The sequence below is a fragment of the Sphaerodactylus townsendi genome, linkage group LG03 (genome assembly GCF_021028975.2).
Source record: "Sphaerodactylus townsendi isolate TG3544 linkage group LG03, MPM_Stown_v2.3, whole genome shotgun sequence".
Lineage (NCBI taxonomy): Eukaryota > Metazoa > Chordata > Lepidosauria > Squamata > Sphaerodactylidae > Sphaerodactylus > Sphaerodactylus townsendi.
In genome coordinates this window covers 48,087,868-48,111,314 of record NC_059427.1, presented here as the reverse complement: position 1 = coordinate 48,111,314, position 23,447 = coordinate 48,087,868, and the positions used below count along the sequence as shown (strand labels likewise).

General features: G+C 41.4%; 1 protein-coding gene across 1 annotated transcript; it reads right to left on the bottom strand.

Moving 5' to 3' along the window:
- Positions 1-478: 478 nt before the first annotated feature.
- XPC (XPC complex subunit, DNA damage recognition and repair factor) lies at positions 479-23,141 on the bottom strand. Its single transcript, XM_048491940.1, has 16 exons — positions 22,782-23,141; positions 20,144-20,315; positions 18,232-18,401; positions 16,716-16,833; positions 15,848-15,932; positions 14,649-14,806; positions 14,294-14,411; positions 12,872-12,961; positions 11,158-12,108; positions 9,106-9,266; positions 8,398-8,479; positions 6,405-6,539; positions 5,144-5,313; positions 2,917-3,010; positions 2,401-2,490; positions 479-1,682 (listed from the first exon to the last, which is right to left on the bottom strand). The coding sequence occupies exons 1-16, from the start codon at positions 22,888-22,890 to the stop codon at positions 1,470-1,472; spliced, it is 2,916 nt and encodes a 971-aa protein (XP_048347897.1). The 5' UTR covers positions 22,891-23,141; the 3' UTR covers positions 479-1,469.
- Between the last annotated feature and the right edge of the window lie 306 nt (positions 23,142-23,447).

The window sequence follows — 23,447 nt, the reverse complement described above, 5'->3', positions numbered from 1 at the left end:
AACATCCAGTCAAAACAAACTACCAAATTTACTTTTTCTTCTGAAATTTGGTTTCGTATGAAATTGCAACATTTAAAGTACAATTGTTTCATAACCCAGGATATATTCACTGAGATGTTAGGAGTGTGGTATTAAACTGGGTTGAGCTATTGGACTGTGAGTACTTAAGAGTTGTTCATTCTTGTCCAAGGTGGAAATGCATCTTTTGGACCCTCTAGTCAGACTCTGAATACTGGAGGGAGGTAAAGAGCACACTGGGCATTACAAATATTTGTCTGTAACCATTGCACACGGCATAGTCCAACAGGCATATTTGATTTTATGGACAATGTGGTCCTTTGGAGCCAAGCCATGATTTGAGCCAACTATGTTGAGCCTGGAGGTGACAACGTAGCATAAATTGCTAAAGTCCCCCAATTAATCACTTGTAGTATTCACCCAACAACTACCATGAATGGAAAGAAACTGTATACTTGTATACCAGATCTTATTAAAGAGTTTAATTTTTTTGCCAAGGATTGAATATAAAAATAATTTTGAACGTATTTAAAGTGCTAAAGCTAACTGCAGTCAGGTTCAAATGGTACGACATGGTTCAGATTGAATATTTCTCCCACAATAAAAGTGCACATAAGTCAAGGCAATCTTAAAAGGCACACAAGTAATTGGATAATTTTCATTAAGTGTGAAAAAAGTTTTGCCTGTGTGCTAATAAAACGTGTTGGGGCACAAATTCATTGAGAAATGCTCCTGTACAAGCCCCACCAAAACAAACAGAAGCTGTACAAGACCATAACACAATGGTGTCACACAACTGTCATTTTATTTCAATGGAGCTGGTGTAGAAGAATGTCCTAATGAATAGTTTCTGACATGTGGAAGAATACCACCTCCTGGAACCAGAAAGAATTCTTACCAATTTACAAGCACAGAATTCTATTCACTCTACCTTGAAGCTAATTATGACACCTCTGGGGAACTTCTCCAGGTGTTTTGAACAAACTAAATCAAAAGACAACAACAGTAATAGACAATGAAAGGGAAACTAATAAATTTTAAATTACAAGAATATTCAATGGAAGAAGAATGTTCACAAGGATTTCTCTTAAGAGACTGGCCTCTTCTGATAAATGTATGCTCTTTTTCGCAGTCAAGCCATCTATGCATAATAACCCTACAAATACAAGTGGAAGAACTAAAGCTCTTAAAAGATAATAAAACATGATCCAGAGCTTTTCAGGAATATTCACACTTGGAAAAGGTCAATTTTGTGGCCTAGTTAATAAACACTCTTTGAAGAATTTTTAAATGCCACCTACTCAAATGTTGCTATATTTATATATTGACACAATTCCAGGTCTCCAGTTTTTAGCAAATATAAAAATGTAATTTGTTAAGCCTGAAACTACAGGCTGGTTTGAAAGGTCACATATGCCCTTTTTCAAGAAAAAAACAACCTCTCCTCCTGGTTACAGCTTCTCAAATGGGAACAAATGCTTTGCTTCTCCTTTCTTCTCCCGCTGGCTCTTTCTGGTTCTTTTTCCTTCCCTGCTCTGTTTTTCCACTTCCCGATTTTGGGGCCAAGAAACAGTCATGTCTTCAGCTCCAGTCTTTGAGCATGGTCCTTCTTCATCAGAGGAAAAGCCAGTCTGTGCTCCCATCATGCCATCTGCTGCTTCATTCTGGAAGAGTTAAAAGATTTAACTGACACTGGAAAAATCAGCAACATGAAAGTATTTTCAGCTCCCTGGAAAAAATAATACATAGAATTCCAATATTCAAATGACAACCTTTTCTAATACATTCAGAGCAAAGTAACAGAATAATAAATGAACTAAATAGCAATAGTTCAAGCCTGTTTGTCAGTAGCACAATGCTGTCGGGGATGGGGGAGCATGCCATTTCCACTTTCTGGTCTGTCCTGAGCCATCTCAAGCCTAAGAGCCATTTTTATTATTATTATTATTATTTATTATTCACCACACAATGTTTTAAAAATTCAAGTGATTTTCTTCCTCCTCCAATCCAGACAACTGGGTTAAGACATCAAACAAGCCATTTTATACCTAACATGCAGATTAATATTAATACAAGGCAATCCTACAGCAAACATTATCCTCCTTGAACATTAGAGATCCATCCTACAGCTGTCATATACTTTCCCCTGTTTTGAGAGCTGCAACATCTGAAGCAAGGCTTTGCTGAAATACAGAAGAGAAAAACTCTACACAGATTTTAGGGAAAGGACAGTACTGACCATTCCAGTTCAAAAACAGTTTACACACACATTTTTTCTTCCGCAGCCAAATACGGGCTTCCGATATCCATACATTTCTGAATTATCTTGGCAGTAACAACATCCAAACAGGCAAACATAGCTTATACCAAGATTTATTTTACCTTAGTGGAGTAACGTTTCCTCAGTCTCTCTCGGATCAGAACTCCTTTCACCAACAATTTCCAGTTCCCCAACACTCTCTTCTCCCGCTTCTGTGTTTAAAAATCATTCAAAATTAGAGATGAAAGGTACAACAATTAAAATAATTGTAGGCCTTATATCTTACAAGAGAACACTTAGTAAACGGAACTTCCTCACACCAAAGGGAAGAACTTACTATTTATTGTGTTGAATTGGCCTGACCTTGAAAAGTGGGGTTCCAATAGCCCAAGTAAAGCATCATTGATGTTAAGTTTACTTCCATATTTACAACCAAGTTATGACCCAAAAACCAAACATTTAGGAACCCATTCGGGTAGAGGTTAATATCAGAAACTGAAAACACTTTGCTGTTCTCCAGATTTACATTTAAGGAACTGCCTTGTTCTGCAATGTTGTTCAATTGCATCAATGCCATTTCAATTCACTAAAGATGGAGCTGGGGGAGGAACAAACTCTTTCAAAGGGATTCTTCTTACCTCATTTTCTTTCTTTTCCCTCTCTACTTCTTCATTCTCCCAGGCTGCCACAAGCACCTCTCTGTATTCTTCACAGACAATGTAGCCTTCAGTGCTGGTGAGAACATAATAATCTAGTTACCCACATATAGTCCTGTCAAAGGCTTTCATGGCTGGAGTCAACAGGCTCTTGTGGGTTTTCCAGGCTGCGGCCGTGGTTTGGTAGTTTTTGCTCCTAATGTTTCACCCGCATTTATGTCTGGCATTTTCAGAGGCATGTCATGACAAGACTTATTTCTCTCCATGGCATAGTGTGGAGTGACTGTATGATGGGGCATATATGTTGTCAACCTTGCTGTGGGAGGGGTGGTACATTTGCATGTATCTGGGTGGAAGTTAATTTGCAGTTGCATCTGAATGTCATTAGTTTTTGGTGTTGGTATTTTTTAATGCTGGCCGTGAAGTTTTGTTGATTTTCAACTCTCTTTTCATTGAAACTGTTCCAAGTATATGTGGATTTCAATTGCTTTCCAGTATAGTCTGACATAGTAGCTGATTTCTCAGGCAGTAGCTAAAAATGCTCTAAATCAAGTTAGACATAGGATCTTATTTGAAGGCACAGAAATGCTTGAAAACTCTCAACAGTTACCATGTCAGATTACAGGGGACTTTCGTGGTGGCTACTGAAATCCACAAACACCAGGACAGTCTCAAAAAAAGGAACAGTCTGAAAATAGATAAAACTTGGCTATCAGTACTAAAAAAAACCCCAAAACCAAAGACATTCAAATGCAACTGAAAAAATGAACTTCACCCATACACATATTTACTCATTTGCAGATGTAAATGCAATTTGCAAATGAAACTGCAAGTTAACTCTACTCAAACACATGTAATTTGGCCTCATTCCCATTCCTGTGAGATAAACAAAATATATACCCCACCACACAATCACTTGGAGAGAAAGACATCTTACCATGGCATGCTTCTGAAGATACCAGCCATAAATGCGGGTGAAATGTTTGGAGCAAAAATCCACCACACCCAGAAAACCCACAACAGACAGTACCCACATATTGTTTGTGTGTTGAAACAACACATCAACAATACTTTCATGGTAAGATTCATTACGACATGACCAGACATTATGGGAACCTCGATTATGTTTGAAATCAACAGGATGAGTTAGAAACAACAATATTGCTATACCTTTGGTCAGTGGCAACTGGCACCCCATTCCCCTCTGTAGTTGATCCTGATCCAGTGCCAGAACTAGCACGGTGTATGGGACAGGCTGTTGGCCTTGAGCGAAGAGCTGTGTTCACATCTCTGCTGGGCCCTGAAGCTCACCAGATGGCCCTGGGCCTAGCCACTGCTTCTCAGCCTAATCCAATTAACAGGATGCTTGTGTACACAAAATGATATAATCCGCATTTGTTCCCCTTAATTCATTTAGAGAAAGGAGAATACAGAAAAATTGAGTTCCCATCCCCACATCTGCTTATTTCAGGCTCCCAAAATATTGTTCCTTTGTTCTTGGGTTAAAGACTTCTCTGTCTACTCAATGATTTCCTAGAGAATTACTGAATTTGGCTTCACCTGCACGCAAAGAGAGGGGAACAGGAGGCACGTGAATGCCAGACAGGGTGCTTCTGAAGTGTCATGTCCTCATGAAATGTGGGAAGATGAGAGGGATTATTCCGTGGAAACAGTATATGAAAAGGGCAACACCAGAATGCTGCTCACATGAACAATATTTAGTTAAATATGCCAATTGCTGAACTAGCAGCATCTCCTGAAGAATTTTTCTACTGCCTGAATACCATGGATGAGAAGACCAAAAACAATCCCCCACCAAAAAAACCCACCAAGATGGGGAACGAAACATCAGCCAACAACATATATTGTTGTTAGCAAGGATATCCTCTAATTTTATTTTATTATAGTCCACTTTTTTCCCCAGCGGGGATTCAAATTGGCTTACAATATTCTCCTTTTCTCCATTTTATCTTTGCAAAAACCTGTGATGTAGTTTAGGCTGAGATTGGATAACTGGTCCAAGGTTACCCAGCAAGTTTCCATGGCACAGTGGGGATACCCAGGTCATCCTGGAATCTTCCAGGATGACCTTCAGCCAGACCCTCGCAGCCTAGCCATATTTAAGACATACTCTTCACCGATGGAATGTGTCAGGTCGCACACATGACATCACTGTAGGCTACCAAGCCAGAAAGCAAAACTGACATACACTGCATGTGAGTAGCCACCATGAAAATCAAATCCAGTAACAGCTGGAACACAGTCAATATCCAGTTTACGTGCCACTTTGTGAAGGTTGGGAAGCTTTAGCTGCACGCAGCCTATTGGTAACATGCTGGGCTGGAAAAGATACACATTCCCAAATTCATTTCGAGGAACCTGAAATGAAAAAAGAAAGAAGAGTGGGAAAAAACCTCAGGAGATTACTATCCTTATAACAACAGCACAACCCCCAGATCAGAGGACTTCCTTCTGGTGTTAATATTTTCACTTTAACACAGAGACATAAGAGAACAGAGGGATCCTGCCCTATGCCTGATTCACCCAATTAGCTCAAGATTTTCATGAAGGCCAATTTGCTCCTACAGTAGTCCAGACAGTTGAGTCTTGTTTAAAATCAGAAAGCCTTTAATTAACTTCACATCTAAAAATGCTCCCCTGAGATCTTGAAAAATATTTTGGTCTCCTAAATTTTAAAGAAGGCAAGGTCATTCTAAATGCATCAAATTGAATGAGAATTTCTTCATGACGTTGATCCTGAAAACCCCCAACAATAATCTTTTTTCCCAAAGGTCATCAAAAATGCCAAGGATGCAATCTTGTCAGCAATCAAGATGTGGTCCCACTGACTCCAATGAGACTACTGCATAGACAATACTAGGGCTGGTTTGGAAAAGCTCACAGGAACTACAGTTGAATCCCCAAAACTGGCTATGCATAGAATTGGCACAATAATATAATATAAAATGTGAAGTCTTGCCAATATTACTGATAGCAAAAGAAAACATCTGGAGGGTGAGAGAGAGGACAGAAACTACTTTTGATAATACTTGTTTTCCCTGTGTATGCTACAATTGGAAGTGAGGGGACATGGGAAATTACCACTTTTATTGGTAGGAGCAGTGACTGGAAAAGACTAAAGACCCTCCAGCCATGATCTCACCTTCAAAAAGAGGCAATTTAAATGCATTCACTCTGTTCGCAACTAACCTGAGGTTGTGTGTCTTACCTTTTAGAAGAAATTCAAAATAGTTTATGGTCTGGCTTGCAAGCATTTTTGTCAGGGTAAGTTGTACATGGAATGCTGTGCCATCAGTATTGTCAAAAATGATTATATTACGTGGGTTAGCAAGCAGTTATATTTATTACTTAATTTATATCTTTAGGCTTTTATACCACCCATACCCTGCCAGTCTCGAGGCAGTTTCCAAAGCCTCTCTCCATCATACATTATCTTTTCTCCTGCTTACCCTTCCATCCACTGCAATAGGGGGCTGATAAGTTTCTGTCTGCCAGAGACCAAAGAGCGCCAAGTCCTTTTTTTCCCGGTTTGCAGGTTCCATCATTCGTGCTTTCCTTGCCTGGTTGGAATAGCCTTTGACCATCTGTGCAAAGACGACAAATGAATGCAACACACACTAAGGACACATCAAAGGTAGGCACTCCATTCAGATGCAATGGGGCATAAAAGGCAGGTTTGCTTACTTGATGCAGGTAGGTATATTTTAGGCCAAACTGCATGCAGTCAAGTATCACTTTGAACAAACTGAAATGCGCACTGTTCTGTCCATTATGAGAACAGCTCTTTATACTAGACAGTACTTCATAAATAGAACTTCAGACTGAAGGGGACTTTCAGGGGTCAGTTGTAGTAAGGAGAGAGAGCTGCATATGTCAGGGAACCATGAGTTAGAGAAGAAGAAGAAGAGTTTGGATTTATACCCCACCTTTCTATCCTGTAAGGAGACTCAAGGTGGTTTACAAACTCCTTTCCCTTCCTCTCCCCACAACAGACACCTGGTAAGGTAGGTGGGGCTGAGAGAGTTCCAAAGAACTGTGACTAGCCCAAAGTCATCCAGCAAGAATGTAAGAGTGCGGAAACACATCTGGTTCACCAGATAAAGAAAGCCTCAGCCACTCAAGTGGAGGAGTGGGGAATCAAACCCAGTTCTCCAGATTAGAATCCCCCTGCTCTTAACCACTACACCTTGGATGGGAGAATGAAACAAAAATAATGTGAAGCTTGCTGAAGAGGAGACAGTTTCTAGAATAGAAAGACAAAGATGATTTATCAGAAGAGGTCAATGAATGAAGAGATTTCACATTGAAAAACAGAAGCTTAATCCAGGCTTGATAAGGAAATGAAATCCAGCAGGTAGAACATCGCAAAGGAGAAATGTAAGGAAAAGAGGAAAATCAAGCAAGCAGCAGAGTTAAGATTGAAGGAATGAGGGTGAAGCTCGGAGAGGAGCAAATGGAGTAGAAGCTCATTAAGATAAAAGAATAAGTCACTGACTTACTGATAGAAGGCTATCGGAAAGCTTGGTCTTAGCTTCAAATTTTTACAAGATGAGAAAACGAGATGAGGTTTAGCAGGACCTAATATTAAATTGTACTATAAAGCAGCTGGTCTTGTTTGAATTGTAGACTGGATTAGAAACCCAGGTCAGAGAGTATTAAAATTAGAAATGGCAGATTCAAAAGAAGGATTACACAATTGCTTTATGGACAGAAAAAATGAAAGAGGAAAAAAATATGGTGCAAAATGGGAACCATGAAATCAGAGACAGATTGTTTAAAATTTGGGAAGCCACACAAAATAGCCAATATTTCTACTAATGTTAACTACAGAGGCTTATAAGAATACGGTAATTAATACAACATTAAGTGAATGACATAATTCAAAAAGCAGATTATGCAACAAAAAGAACATCTGTCCTTTACAGTGGTGTACCACTGATTGAACATCTTGTACTAATTTTCTCTTAATGTTTGGCTGGAGTAAATTTTATACCTTTAGTCAATAAGGTTTGCCATTGTAAAAAAGATATTTCTTCCTCAAAGTTTTGCATTCAAAGACAATAAAACCTTGGAATTACAGGGCACGGGGGCAACATCAGAGGAAAGCCCTCAATGCCCTGTGTCACTGTCCTACAGAGAATGGGTTAGCCATCATGTAAAACAGGAAGCTGGACTACATGGACAACTGGTCTAATCTAACTCTTATGGTTCTATGACTGAATGTACTATTCTATCTAGTCTAACACTGGTCACCCTAAATGGGAGCAACACCTGAACAACAGCTCTTCAGGGTCGCTGGGATACAGGTCTTTCCCTCTCTGCTTATCCTCCTGACAGATCCAAATTCAGGTGAAAAGCCTTGTGCGTACACACTTCATTTTGCTACTGAGGGTACAGACATAACTATAACGCTTACTGACAGGAGCCACTCCCTTCCCTTACCTTATATGGTACTTCCCCGAGCCTCACCACTCGAGCTTGCTTCAGCCATGTGTCCTTAGAGTGCAGTGTGTGGATACAGTCTCTGAAAAGGCCCAAATAAGACAGCAACCCTTCTCAATGCAAATATGAACAATGACTCTGGTTATCATTTATTATTAATAGCATGCTTTAAAAAGAGAGAATCGGAACAGTGCTCATACAACTGAAATTCTGCAAGAAAAGCTAAACATTTTGCTGTCGGTAGAAACTGAGCAAACTTGGAAGTAGTTAGGATTTTGCATTTATTCTGCTTTTCATAAAGAAGGCCAATGAGTTCATGTTAGTAGGTTACTGAAGGCCTATGCCCTCTCCCCAACTAGCAATCTTTTTGAAACCTCACCAAGCATTGCCCACACATGATCAGAAGTGTCCTTCACAGCCACAAGGACTAGAAATTCTCTTCTAAAAAAGGAAATCTGGGATGGTTAAAATGTGGGATTTTGTTCTTCTGCGGGCTTCACACAAGAAGCACAAAGCCCTGATTATTAACATGGCTCATACAAAAGCTTCAGAGTAACATAAAAGAAGCATGTGAAGAATGAACTTTAGATCTGCTCTGTAAAAGTTTAGCTCTATTCAAGGTACCACAACAGCAAGGGATCCAAGATCTGATCACAGAAACTTGGGGAAGCCACATTTCATGGCATACACACCTAAGGGATCTCTCACCTGGAGTACACAGCCTCCCCTCGGCAGTATCCTAGCACAGCAGCTGACTCGGGGTAGATAGCTTCATATTTAAGAAGATGGCGCTGCAAGGCATAAAGCGGGTGGTTCTTGTATTCACCAACGGCTGTTGGCAGGGGCTTGTCTTGAAGCTGAGCTAGAAACTATAAGAAGCATAAAGTCAATATCACAGTTCAGAGTTTATACCACACAAATACATTCTTCAGCTGTTGAAAGACTATGACCAACTGATATATGCATGTTCATCATTTGATAAAGCAATGACCTGCCTGTGAGGATGAACCATCACAGCTTTAACACCACAAATGGATCTTTGGTATCACCCAACATTACCTCAGGAGAAATACTTTCTTGTGTGGTCAGATCATGCTTTCAGCTGTGCTGTCAAGGCCTGAATAAAACAAGCAATGAGACTGACAGCATACACCTCTGCGTGAACCAGTTCTCAAGACATTCTACACACAAAAGCTGATTATTCACCGGTGCTTCGCCCTGTAGTAAGGATAAGTTTCCTCCAGGGCAGAGATTTCTGTACTGATGTGATCCCACTTGTGCAGTCAACTACCCCAGAAGCCCCAAGATTAGCGAGAGTACAGAAACCAGGAAGGTCCCCCCCCCCCACGTTTTGCTCCTTTGGGGTGACTCCCCTGTCCCAGTAGCATTTCATTGGGCAAAGTAGGCAGTTGCCCAGGGCGCCCCCTTGTGGCAGGCACCAAAAATGCAGGTTCGTTTGTGGGGGGGGGGGGTGTAATTTCGGTGTTTTTTCTGTTTTTGGCCTACAGGGGCGCAGTTCGTAGGCTAGCTGCACCAACATTTCCGGGATTTTTCGGGAGACTGTCCTGATGATACTGTACACTGCCCAGAGCCCTTCGGGGATAGGGCGGTATATCAAATCAAATATAAATATATAAATATAAATATAAATATATATATATATATATATATATATATATATATATATACACACACACACACACACACACACACACACGTATACGTGTATATGTGTATATATGTATATATATATATATGTATATATATATATGTATATATATGTATATGTGTGTGTGTGTGTGTGTGTGTGTGTGTGTGTGTGTGTGTGTGTGTGTGTGTGTGTATATATATCATCCAGGTTTGGTGAGGTTTGGTTAAGGGAGTGCAAAGTTGTGGACTCCCAAAGGGAGTGCCCCCATCCCCCATTGTTTCCAATGGGAACTAAAATGAGATGGGGGCTACACCTTTGAGATGGGGGCTGAACCAAACTTCACTAAACCTGGGTGGTATCATCAGTAGGGTCTCATGAAGATAATCTGAAATTTTGGTGCTGCTATCTTAATAATTGCACCCCTGACAGCATTTGCACCCCTGACAGCATGACCACACAGCAACATGGATTTGTGAGTTGGGGCATATTCTATAATGTGATGGTGACTTTGAAATGACCTGGTGGAAAAAAAATCATTGTCTGGTCACAGTAGGGGAGGGTGGCCACTCATGGGGGGGCATCAAACTCAGGTTTTGCCCAGGGCTCCAGTTTGCCTAGGTACACCACTGCCCTGTCCAATGCAAGACTGAAGATTGCCAGCTTTTGTTTTGAGCCCTTTAAATTAATATTGATATTCCTTATATCAATATTGTGTGAGCTATCATTGTTTTGTTTATTTTGGGAAAAGCTGCCCGTTGATCCCTGTGATATAAGGAATACCACTGATCCATTCAACTTACAATTTGTGGAATCTAAAAGGAATGTGCTAATGTATTAGGAATGCTTAACATAGCATCTGCTGCCTCCGTGCAAGGATTGTAGATTGCAGAGCCTGCTACTCCTAAAAAGCTGTTAGTGAAAAGCCATTCCACAAAAATCCAGAGCACACTTCGCACCTCTAACTTTCATCTTCCCACTTCCTACCTCCCTTGCTAAAATATTCAAGAAAAGAAAATCAAAAATGTTAACAGGACAGGTGAGCACCAAGGCCATTTGGAATCCACTTTGGCCACACAGAAAAAAAAGGTGACCAATTTCATAGCACTGACCGCCTTTTCTTCTTTTTTCTCTCGTTCCACAAATGGGCTTCTGTACGGATTCAAAGTGTCGTCCCACCACTGGGCATCCACACGCCTTTTCCTTGTTAAAGTCATCCATGCCGGATCATATCTTTGTGTTACATCCTTTACACACCCGTCGTTATCAAAGCCAATGATATAGCACACTGGTTTAGTGGCATATCTGAAGCACAGCGGAGGCTGACCAACTGTGCCATGAACACAATTCACATCCACCCACTTGTCTTCTCGTTCAACAAAAACTTCCACCCACTGATCCACGCCTCTCTGTGTGACTGGCTCCTGACTTCCTTCTTCATCATCACTACTGGAAATTATTTTGTTACTTTTCTTTGGGGGCTTTGAAGAGCTTGAGGGGGTAGTTTTCCTCAAGTGTTCAACACTGTCTGGATTCTTAGGTTCTTTCAACATTGAAGGAGTAGATTTCTGTCTGTTATTAAACGCTATTCTTGCTTTCGGTGTTCCCCGTGAAGATCCAAGCTTCCTACTAGTATTTGCAAAATCATCGTCAGAGATGCTGCTATCATCCTGGTCTTCTTCTGAAGCATGGAATTCAGAGCCACTGCCCTCATCGCTTCCACTCTCCTCTTTGTAAGACACTTTTGAGGCCACTCTTCGTTGGCGGTCATTTTTGGGCCTCCCCAACCCTTCCCTTCCCTTCAAGTTGTTTTCACCATCATCAGATTCCTTTTTTTTCTGAGTACCCTTCAGTACCGTGGATTTACTTATTTTCCTTTTGGCTTCAGGGGTATTTGGTTTCCTGTTAGCTTCTATGCTCTTTGATGAAGTCTCCTCTTGGCCTGCTCTTTGTTTGCTCTTTGATCCTGAGCAATTTTTTGGTGCAACTCTAGGCTTTTTGGCAGAATTAGACAATTTCTCAGAGACTAAACTGACAGAACGCTTCTTGGTTGGGGGCTTTCCCTGAAATAAAGAAAAGGGGATTCCTGATGAGTGTGAGGACGAAGGAAATTTAAAACCCTCTGGGTTCTTTTGCACAGGTCAACAGCTTGAAAGAGCAACTAGGTCACCAGTACTACACTCTGAAATATGTATTGTGTACACTCACTGTTGGCTCTGTTCAGAATCACACCAAACAACAGTCCAATTAAACTATGGTGACTGTGATTGTAGCATAGCTTCCATTCAGATAAACAAATTTAGTCATTACAATCCATCAAACTAGGAACTTGGATCCACCAAACATTTCTGATGAAGGGGACTGCCACCAGCGCAACACAGCTTTTTCCCCTATTCCTTCACACTGGAGTGTAAAATGCTACTCTTGGTAGGCACAGAACTCCCCAGGAACACTATAAGGGAGCAGTGGGGTAGCGCCAAGGGAACGGGGGTTGCGTGATGCACCGGGCATGCACCGGTGAAGGGAATGGAGGGGGTGTTCCAGGGCAGGGCAGGGCAGGGGCGCAGGGCGCACGTGTGCCCCAGGTGCAGTTCCCCCTTGCTCCGGCCCTGTAAGGGAGGAGTCAAAGGCCCACAGCAAGAGGGGTGAAATCAGTGAAAATCATCCCTCGCTTCTGTTTATAGCAATCCTTTCATGGATCCAAGATTGGATCAGAATCTGTCTTGAAAAAACAAAGACAGGCAAACAAAAATAGCATTTTCTTTTACAAATCTGAACCCACCCACAATGATTCTGCCATTCAATGCTTTAATGTTTCATTCTTACCTTCCCTAATGTCTCTTTCAGAGGAATGGGCTGTAACGACAAGACAAGCCGGCACAGAAGCTGCAAAGACCTCAGAATGAGCAAAAATATCTATTTAAAACATGAACAGAAATAATTTATTTGGAATCTGAGCACAGGCACACAGTGATCTTCCCACACAGAAACATGCAAATACATTTTACTGCTTCTCCAATGACCTTCGCAAAAGTTCCTTCCAGACAAAATGGAATGAAAAGCAATAAGATGAGCACTTTCCCCACAGAAGATGTACCCCATTTCAGACTCTGACCTCCTTCATACACAGTTTCTATGGCTGTTGCCACTTGCACAGCTGTTCCAGTGCTGGTTGGGTTCCATAGAAAAGCCTCTGACCAAAAAGGCTGTTCTAGCAGCATATTTCTGCAGGTGCCACCCTGCAAATGGCTAAGCTGCCTATCCAGGTGCATTCTTTGTGGTGGTCCCCATTTTGTGAAGTCTGTCACTCCACCAACTATGTAAAACAGAATGGTTTAGGAAGGAATGGTTTAGGAAGGAATAAGTATAATGTCTATCTGAACAGCCCAAGCTAGCATTGGACTCTACTCCTGGATCTTCCTTCTTCAAGACAGATAAATATTACCCTTCCCACAATGACCTGCTCTATTCCCAACCTACCCACTCAACTCTTTCAAAATCTTATGGCTCTCAATTTCTCTGTGTGACTGTGTTTTTACCATTGAGTATATGTAAGTTTATTATTTTATTTTTTCTAATAAAACTCATCAAACTTTATTTTCTGACTCCTGCAGATTTCTTGCAAAAAAACCCCTCTGTAAAATCTGATGGAAAAATCCATTGTTACCCCCTACACAAAGCAAGGTCTGTCCTGCTAATTCCTCATCTAAAAAAGGGACAGACCCTACCATCTCAGGTAACAAGGGAATGGTTTAGGAAGGTGCTTTTATAAAAAGAACAGGACTGGGGCCTAAGCCACTGTGCATGGCATGTATAATCTGCTCATTGCATGTTCTTATTGCATTATCCTGTTCTTATTGCGTTGTTTTTTAATGTGTAATTCCATTTTCTGTACTGCTTGACATATCAAGTCTAACAGGACTAGGATTGCAAAATTAAAGGAACTTCATTGGACTATCATATTGTCTATTAGATCTCCGTTATTATTTGACTGCATCATCTTACACCAACCTGCCTTGAGTGTCAGAGAAAACATAAATCCTGTGATGTACCCTGGAGTCAGTGGAAATCAGTGTGGCTTGCATGGCATTCTAAAGACACTACTGGAGGAACCAAATGGATGGAAAACCTAGAGGTTCAAAGCATGTGATAACAGCAATCATCCATTTGAGGTCCACGCAAAAAAAAGCCTATTTAAAAAATCTACACTCCCAAAATCTTTAATTCCTTAAAAGTTTGATCTCTTACATGCACCAATTCTTCATCATCTCGTGCAGCATAAACAGCGAAACGCCTCTCCAAGGTGGACTGCCAATTTTCTTCAATATCAGAGAGCTCACTGTTGACAGTAAAGGTTGCAACAAACCTTGAAGAACAAGATAATGTTTTAATTTTTGTTTCTGCTCTCTTCATATTGCATTCCAATTCTTTCAGGGGACTTACAATATCCCATTCTTACAATTAAAATTTTAGAAAGGATAGATTACTTACACTTAGGTGCTTACACATGGAAACAAATATTTTTTTCTCTGTTGCTCTGAAGACACAACTGTTTTGGGTTTTTTATTGGAAAAAAGAACTGGTAATGGAGAGAGACTCTTACCATTTCACAAGGTTTGACAGATATAAGCGGTCTACACGATCCGTAGGTACTTTTGTAAAGTGGGCTGGGATTATGGAAAGGCCGATCGCTTGGAGATCTGGCTGACTGCAGATTCTGTTCCGATAGAAACCATTTGCTAACAAGCACAGCAAGTGAACCTGTTGGGAAAAGGAAACAAGTCTGCAATAGAGGAAGCAGCGACCTTTTAGTTTAATGATGCTGCTTTGAGTGTGAAAATCAAGATCAAAAAAGGCAATCTCGGCTGTGACCATATTCATTCCAGAGACACAACAGTTATATCAACGCCCCAATGCTGCTTCACCAGCTACTTGCTTCACCAGCCCTTCTCAACGAGTCTTCCTAAGGCAGGAACAGCAAGTCCTTTGCTGTAACCAACTCTGAATCTGTAAAATTAAATATCTACCTTTCTACCTTTTTTGTAAATCAGATTTATTTGGGTTGGAATTAACTGTTAACTGCACTGGCTATAATGTACCAGCAGGCAATAGTTTCTAGTACTTAGATCCTGTTTGATTTACCGGTTGAAGTTATTATTTTCATTGCTGGTTTATTCATGATTTTAATGCTATTCAGAGCACAGAAAGTGTGACATATAAACACTGTAAATAAACCAATGTTTAGACTTACAGGATGAAAGCTATACTAAGGGCACTTTTGCACATGTGCCCTTTCTGCATGTGCAAAAGTGCCCTAAGATTGAAACAGAAGTGTACGAGAAACAGGATATTGGTCTCATGAGTGGCATTGTGCTATCTAAAAAAATTCTACTCCCCACAAAAAATAACTATGTTATGGCATATGTAGAGTTCCCTTGCTGGTAACAAACTGAATTAATCAACTCTTCTTTTAAGAGCCAGAATAAGGTAACAGCAACAGAATCTCATCCTTGCCCCTTGCCATTTATGTTCTTCAGCAACATTCCTATTCCATTAAGAGCCAGTGTGATGTAGAGGTCAGAGTGCTAGTGTACGATCTGAGACACACATTCAAATCCCCACTCTGCCATGGAAGCTCACTGACCTCAGGCAAGTCACTTACTCTCAGTCTTACTATCACACAAAGCTGTTGTTGTAAGAAAAAACTGGAGATGGGGGGAACGTTGTTATAAGCCTCCTAAGGTCTCCATAGTTGAGAAAAGCAGAGCACAATAGAAATAAAATATATCAAGTACACCTTACCTTGTGCATATCTTCATGAACCTCTTTGTTGAAGCGTTTCATCATTCTTCGGAGATATGTCTCAAACTCAGCTTGCCTTTTCTCACTGCAAGATGCCACAGTCAAATCAGAGCTCATGTCCCAGAAGACACAAGCACAGATTCTTCATGTTATAATTTGCATATAGTTGTGTACAGAGCTCCACCACCATATTCAGACCTCACTTCTAACCAAAATTAAGCACAAATCCAGTTGGGAGCTGGGCTTCAACATGAATGCCATGCTCCTTCCGTTCTCCTGCTCTAAAATTAACTTTAATTGCCCAGGATTTACAAAGGGCAGGCAAGGAGTTAAATGCAATCCAAGCTTTGAATTATGGCTTTTGAAGGGACAATTAACTGGGTAAAACAGTGTGGCCTGCATCCTGTGAGTGGGTTCTGCACATGCTAGATAGTCTGTACTGCAGAATACCCTTCCGTTACCACTAAAACTTCTGCTTGCTCAAGACCAATGGTTTTCAGTGAACCCTTGAGCAAACAGACATTTTAGTGGAAGTAAAATGAATTCTGCAGCGCAGACTATCTAGTGATCCTATCTTGCAGGATCCAAGCCAAACTCTGTACTCATTTCATGGGTAACGGGGCTCAATTTTAAACCAGAACATCTTTACATTTTGTATGAGAAATCAGGGTAGATGGAGGAAGTTAGACAGAAGCCAGAAGCACACTGGACACTTAGACTGAGGTTTGATGTGACAGTGAGTTGCAGCCACCATGTTCTATTGGTAGTTGTGTAAATGTGGGCTTTCTTTGGATTTGATGATTCACATGGAAGAAAGAGACAGCTAGCCACAGATCTCTGCGTACAGAGCTCTCCAACCTCAGCTTACCTTCTCTCTCTTTTCTTTGCTTGTTCTGGTGTCTCAATCTCTATCTCAACCATTTTGTTGGGCAGAGCTGGCACTGGAGAAATGTCTTTCAGAATCCCTATCTCAGGCTCACAGAGTTCTGGAAATGGAAGAGTAAATCTAAATTGCACAGTTCAGATGATGCCCAGTAAGATACTAAGCATTCCAATTCTAACTCACAGATTATTCCTATATTACTTTTTTAAAAAGCATACATTTCTCAACCAGAGTCTTATGAAAAAATCACATCCTAAGGGAATTCTGAATACTTCAGTTTCACAGAGAACACATAAGTTATCTCAAATAGTTTCAGAGACTTTCCAAACAGAGATCTTGTCTGTTGAATCTGTGGGTATGCAACTCTTCTACTTGATGTTTACATGGATCTTAAGACAAGGGACATATAAGAAGACCCCAAAAATGTGAAATGAGGAGCAGACCTCCAGTCCTGTACAAACACAGCCCAGCTGCCCACAAAGGATCCAATTTTATCTATCCATCTACCTACAGCTCTGAAGACAGTCGAATAAACCAAACAGAGCATCACTATGAACCATTGTGAGGGGAAATGACCAGAAAGGCCATAACTCACCAGATTCGTGCTTCAGAATACAAGCAACTTTGTTTAAAAAAAGGGGGGGATGACAGGCCATAATGATTTCTGCCATTAATTGCCAGAGAGTGGCAGAGAACTCCATCACAATGTCTGTCTCTATAGGCTGAATTTTAAAGTTCGGCCAACTGACTAAACTAGCTCCATATTTCTAAGGCCCAAACAACTCGTTCTCTGACATACTGGAAAAGAAGTCTTCTATGTAGAATTCTTTGCCACACAGAGCAGAAATCTTTCACTCTGTCTCACATATATCTTTCACTCTGTCTCACAGAAATCTTTCACTCTGTCTCACTCTGTCTCACATATAAATCTTTCACTCTGTCTCACAAAACCTATACCCTCATGCTAAAAGTAAGTACTGGCATACTGAGGGATATATTCTCCTTCCCAATAGATCACTCCATAAGACACATAATTTGACCCCTGACAACTCAATACCACATAGACTCAACTGCATCATATTCCATAACTTCATTTCCATTTCTTTATTTAATATTGCAGGTTTGTACCCTTTGGAAAAAGTAAAATACGTGCCAAACATTTGTAATGAATAGTGCCTTATGTCATTTTAGTTCACACACTGTAAGTGCCTTATGTCATTTTAGTTCACACACTCACTCTAAGTGTACTTCTGTATATTAATATCTTCACTTTAACATTGGAATCAGAGCTGGAACGCCCAGCTGACTGAGGTGAAGGCTATGTCATTCAGTTTCACCTGATTAAAACTTACCTGAAATTGCTAAAAAATGAATGCCTAAAAAGAATACAAAACTCAATTGAGTCATCATAGAAACCCAGGGGAATTCAGCATGAGAACAAGCCCAAAAAATGATAAATCTTGATAGAAACGATTTTGTTATAACAAAAGAAAAGAGCTACCTTCCACATCTTCCCACTCATCTTCACTTTCCTCTTCATCTTCATCCTTTCTCTTTTTGATGGCAGGTTTTCTTTTTTTACATGACTCCTCCTCTTCATCCTCTATCTTTTTGATGGCGGGCTCTCTTTTCACACATGTCTCTTCCTGCAGAAAAGTGCTCTGCAAACCACTATAAAGGATGCAAGAAGGAACAATGCACTAACTAGTTTAAGGAGGCCACATTTAAGAGAGTGTCTGAAGCACAGTTTCAGCAGGCACTGCTGAAAAACCCAACAGAAAAACACAAACTCGTATATGTATGACCTCTAAAACGGGGTGGGGAAGTTTTGAAAACTGTTTAGTATATAGTAGAAGTTAAAACTTGAGCTTAAAAGTAGCTTTTTTACATTTTCATTAAGTTCTACAAAGAGGGTTTAACAACAAAGAATCATCTGCAAAACTGGGGTGTTCCACCACCCGCATCAAGAATACAGGAATGAAAACAATTGGATTTTGCTGTTTACAGCCCATCTATGAGCAGTAAGAAGTGCCTGCTAGGCTTCAGGTGGAAGGATTGATAACATGTTGCTGCTTCTGACCTGCGGAGGAGCTTCACAGCTAGACTATCAGCTGGTAGGTATAAATAACCAGCTGAGTAACCACTCTAGATAGAAAGTGATAACTCAAGATGCATTAAGAAGCTCTCCTCCTGAGTAATTTGTGGAAGCTGAGGTTTTTACAACTCACCCTGGGACTGAGGGCTGAGGCTGGAGGAAACATCACCATCTTGCAGCCACGCAGAACAGAAATGGATTTTAAACATGATCACCTCCCATTTCTTCACCATTGGAAAATAATTAATCATACAGATAAAGAGAGATTTTGTCTGTGCTGAAGAAGCAACCTTGCAAAGAGATAATCCTTTTCTCCGGGAACTATAAATCAGAATGGAACTTTAAAAGGTGGGGAAAGACAACTAAGTCCTTGTTCTAATTTGACAAAGTGGAAGAAAGGGCAAAAGATGAGATATTCCTGTGATATATTTTATCCAAATACAGACTTTTTATTCTTTAGGTGAATAATTTATTTCAGCTAGTGTTACCAAGAAAAATGGGGCAGTGTTATACATCAAAACACATTTAGATTATAAATTGGTACTGACTGATCGGTAAGATAGATATGTGGGCAGACTTCATTTGCTTGGGGTTAAAAGGATGGTGGTGGGAATCTATGTTCCAAATGAAAATCAAGGAGTCTGTCATAAACATTTTACAGATATGCTTATAGAATTTTCATATGAAAGTGGGTGCCTGATGGGAGATTGGAATCTGCCACAAATTGACAGATTTTCAGAAAACAACATTAAAAATTTGCTAGGCAAATTGCCAAAAGCTTTTGCTTTTTGATATGGCAGACATTTTGGGTTTGGTTGATATATGGATGGAAAAAATGAAAACTGAAGAGAATATACCTTTCTATATAAAGACATAAATCTTTCTCAATAATAGATATGATCTGGGTTTCAAGAGATCTCAGCTATCCAAAGCAGAAATTTTACCAAGGACTTTCTCAGATCATAACCCAGTAAGCCTGATCTATAAAAGGAAACCTAATACTTTTCAATGGAGACTTTCAGTACAATCCTAAGGGAGGAGATAGCTGCGATGTGATTGGGGATGGCAGAGTCACATGGCCTCCAAAGCTGACAGGGGCGCTCACCCAGTCCCCATGAAAACTGTTCGATGTAGTTTCATGGGCTGTGCCTACCTTTTTGACAGCACAAGTCTACACCAGCGAACGCGGCTGCTTGGGGGCTAAAAGGACTCTGGAAGCTGTCTAAAGCCACCCCTACTCCCAAGAACACCCCTCCAGACTTAAATATCCACAGATAGAACCATGTTGAAAATCTGATATAATGATAAATTCATTCACCTGCATATTCCCTCTTTATCTTCTATTTCTATGTTATAATCAACTTTGACTCTGGAGTTTGCTGCCGCCTTTGAATTCCTGCAGGGTGGATGGTAGACACTCCTCTCACAAGTTCTCTTTCTTTTTTCAGACAAAGCCTTAGACTTACTTGGTTTTGCCTCTTGAAAATCATCTGATGAAATCAGAAATAAAAACAAATGTCATGTGTCTAGAAAACAATGCCAATTTAATTTTAATTAAAAAGCAACCCATATTTTGAGAAGCCTTTCATAACAAACCAGTAATTTCTCCTATAAATATTAAAATTATGTTATTATTAACTCCAAATTACACCAGTCAATATAAAATCACTTTTACTTTGTCATAGACAGGCCTAAGCAAAAGAAAAAAAACTGAAATCAAAATACTTTCCTTAGGACTCTAGAGGATTTGTTCCAAGACACAATGTGTGCAACTCAGTTCCACATGTACAATACTTTAGAAAGCCCCAATGAACACATTTGTATTACTTCCAATTAAATGTGCATAGAATCAGGATGCACATATCTACATAAGAATAATAACCCTCCTAGCTCAGAATAGTGGTCCATCTAGTGCAGAATCTTTTATCACACTGTGGTTCATCAGTGGCCCCAGAAACTAAGAAGCCATAGAGGGCAAGACCTTCCCCTGATGTTGCCCTCTAGCACTGGCATTCACTGCCTCTAACTGTGAAAGTTTCCATTAGTCACCATGGAGAACAGTCATTGTTAGACCCTCCATAAACGTCTATTCCTCTGTTCAAGACATTTGCACTAATGGTCATCACTGCATGGCAATGAATTCCACAATTTAGAGCAGTCTCTCAAGAATGACCCTTTCACAGGGGTTGCCTAAGACTCTCTGCATCAGTGTTCTCCATCTGTAAAATGGATAAATGTTAGGGTTGGGGGTCACCACAACATGAGGAACTGTATCAAAGGGTCGTGACGTTAGGAAGGTTGAGAACTGCTGATTTAGAACCAGCCAGTGTAGTATTGTGGTTAAGAGCAGGTGGATTCTAATCTGGTGAACAGGATTTGATTCCCCACTCCTCCACCTGTGGCAGAGGGTTTATCTGGTGAACCAGATGCGTTTCTGCACTCCTACATTCCTGCTGGGTGACTTTTGACCAGTCACAGTTCTTCCGAACTCTCTCAGCCCCACCTATCTCACAAGGTGTCTGTTGTGGGGAAAGGAAGGGAAAGGAGCTTGTAAGCCACCTTGAGTCTCCTTACAGGAGACTTCTTCTTCTTAATTGCTACCAAAACAACCTGTGAGGAATGCAATAACCAAGCAAATTTGCTAATATCTAGTTCAGTGATGGCAAACCTATGGCATGGGTGCCAGAGGTGGCACTCGGAGCCCTCTCTGTGGGCACGTGCACACAGAGTTCGTCATGTTGGGGACAGAAAATCACTCCCCACACACACACACACACCTAGGCTGGCCTGTGCCACTGAGCACGATGCGCAAGCACTGCAGTGAGCAGGGAGGACTTGGCTGGCGGGCCAGGTGCCTGTGCTCCGAGTGGCTGCTGCCCAAGGGGGGGGGGCGCAGAGGAGGCAGAGATGCTAGAGAGGCACAGAGCGTTGCGCGCAGGACTTGCTGGAGACTACAGCAGGCTGGCCCCTTTTCGAGCGGATGGGGTGGAGGAAGAGGGAGCCAACTGTTTTTTTCTAAACTAAAACCTCAGCATTCAGGTTAAATTGCCGGGTTGGCACTTTGCAATAAATAAGTGGGATTTGGGTTGCAATTTGGGCACATGGTCTCAAAAAGGTTCGCCATCACTGGTCTAGTTTCATTACTTGAAGAAGCCCAGCAACTATAGCTAAGTGTTCACACTTTTTGCTCAGTTAGAAAAACAAAAGACAAAGAAAAATGAAGTCCCACTGAAAGTAAGCTCTGAAACCCTGTAATCCAGTTAAGGGACATTTCATTGGAAAAAGAGTAGCATGTAATTTTTTTTTCAAGAGCATTAGGAATATGATAATTCACTAGTCAAGCCTGTGCTAAAATTCGGGCCTCCAAGATCTTAGTGTGACTCTCTGACCACTACTGGTATTTGCTTGTATTTAAACAACAATAATCACCACACGCGCCATGGGGAGATAAAAGAACATCCACTTTCAAAGCTAAAAGAGTGCACTTTGTCCTTCTTCCTCAAGCACCAGCAGAAAAACACTTGCATAGTGCAGACAAAGGAGACTGACTTATATATATACACATACTCCACTTGCTTTCCTTTCCAACTATCAGATCCTCTGAAGATGCCAGCCACAGATGCAGGCGAACCCTCAGGAGATAATGCTGCTAGAACACGGCCATACAGCCGGGAAACCACACAGCACCCTAACTTATTTAAGAGTTTAGATAAGGCTATTATGCAAAAGGAGTGTCGGAAGCTGCTTCACCTTCTTTTCTAAGAACCTTCCGGGTTCTGCTTTACCCATTGTCCAGCAAGACAAATTATTCATTGACAGAGAAGGTGCATAAAGATCCTGTCCTGAAAGTTCCCCTTGACTTATGCATGCCTGGCCCCCTCGGGACTTTGATCCCGACTGCTTATGCAACCCCCGGGAACAAGTCGTAATCTGCGCGTATCTTTTTGCCCACTCACCCTCCTGCTCGGGAGCTGCCGGACCCGAGGCGGCCTCTGCAGCTGCTCCTCTGACTTTCTGGCCCGGTCCGTCCAGAGGGGGCAGCCCCCCTTTGCGCTTTCTGCCCATGCCGCCACCTGCCCAGAAGAGGCGTGGTGCTCGGCGCACAAAGGAAACCGGGGAGGCGCGCAAAGGCGACCGGTAGCCAAAAAAAGGGCTCGGGCCGTGGCGACAGCCCGCAGGCTTGTTGCAGGTCGCAGGAGCCAGCCGCGGCTTTCTCTCCCAGCGACAGCCCGAAAGCCCCGCGGGATGCAGAACGAGAAAGCCGGCCTTGCAGCAGCGCTTCTCTCCTCGCTCCTCCTTCCCGACGTCCCTTCCGTGCCGGGTCTGATAGGCACGTGCAACAAACTGCAGCGAACAGTGCCGTTCGGAAACGAGCGGCAGCCTTTGGAGACCTTTAAAAAGTCAACACTCTCGTAGTCGGGCAAAAACCAACCTTTTGTGGGTTGGAAACCCGCGTAGGCGCTGATCCACGCAAACTTTTGCTAGTTTTTAAAGGTTTCTGTTCGTTGTTGCGACGGCAGGCTAACAAGAGCGATCCTTAGCGTCGTCTCTACTCGGAAATAAGTCCCACTGCGTTGAGACAGACTAACCCCCTTGTGAGCATGGTTAGGATGGCTGATCTT

Coding starts and splice junctions, on each gene's coding strand:
- XPC (XM_048491940.1), bottom strand. CDS start 22,890: ATGGGCAGAAAGCGCAAAGGGGGGCTGCCCCCTCTGGACGGACCGGGC. Junction 9,267..11,157: donor AGAAAAAAGAAGAAAAGGCG/GTCAGTGCTATG, acceptor TGCTTCTTATAG/TTTCTAGCTCAGCTTCAAGA. Junction 6,540..8,397: donor TCGGGGAAGTACCATATAAG/GTAAGGGAAGGG, acceptor GTCTTTGCACAG/ATGGTCAAAGGCTATTCCAA.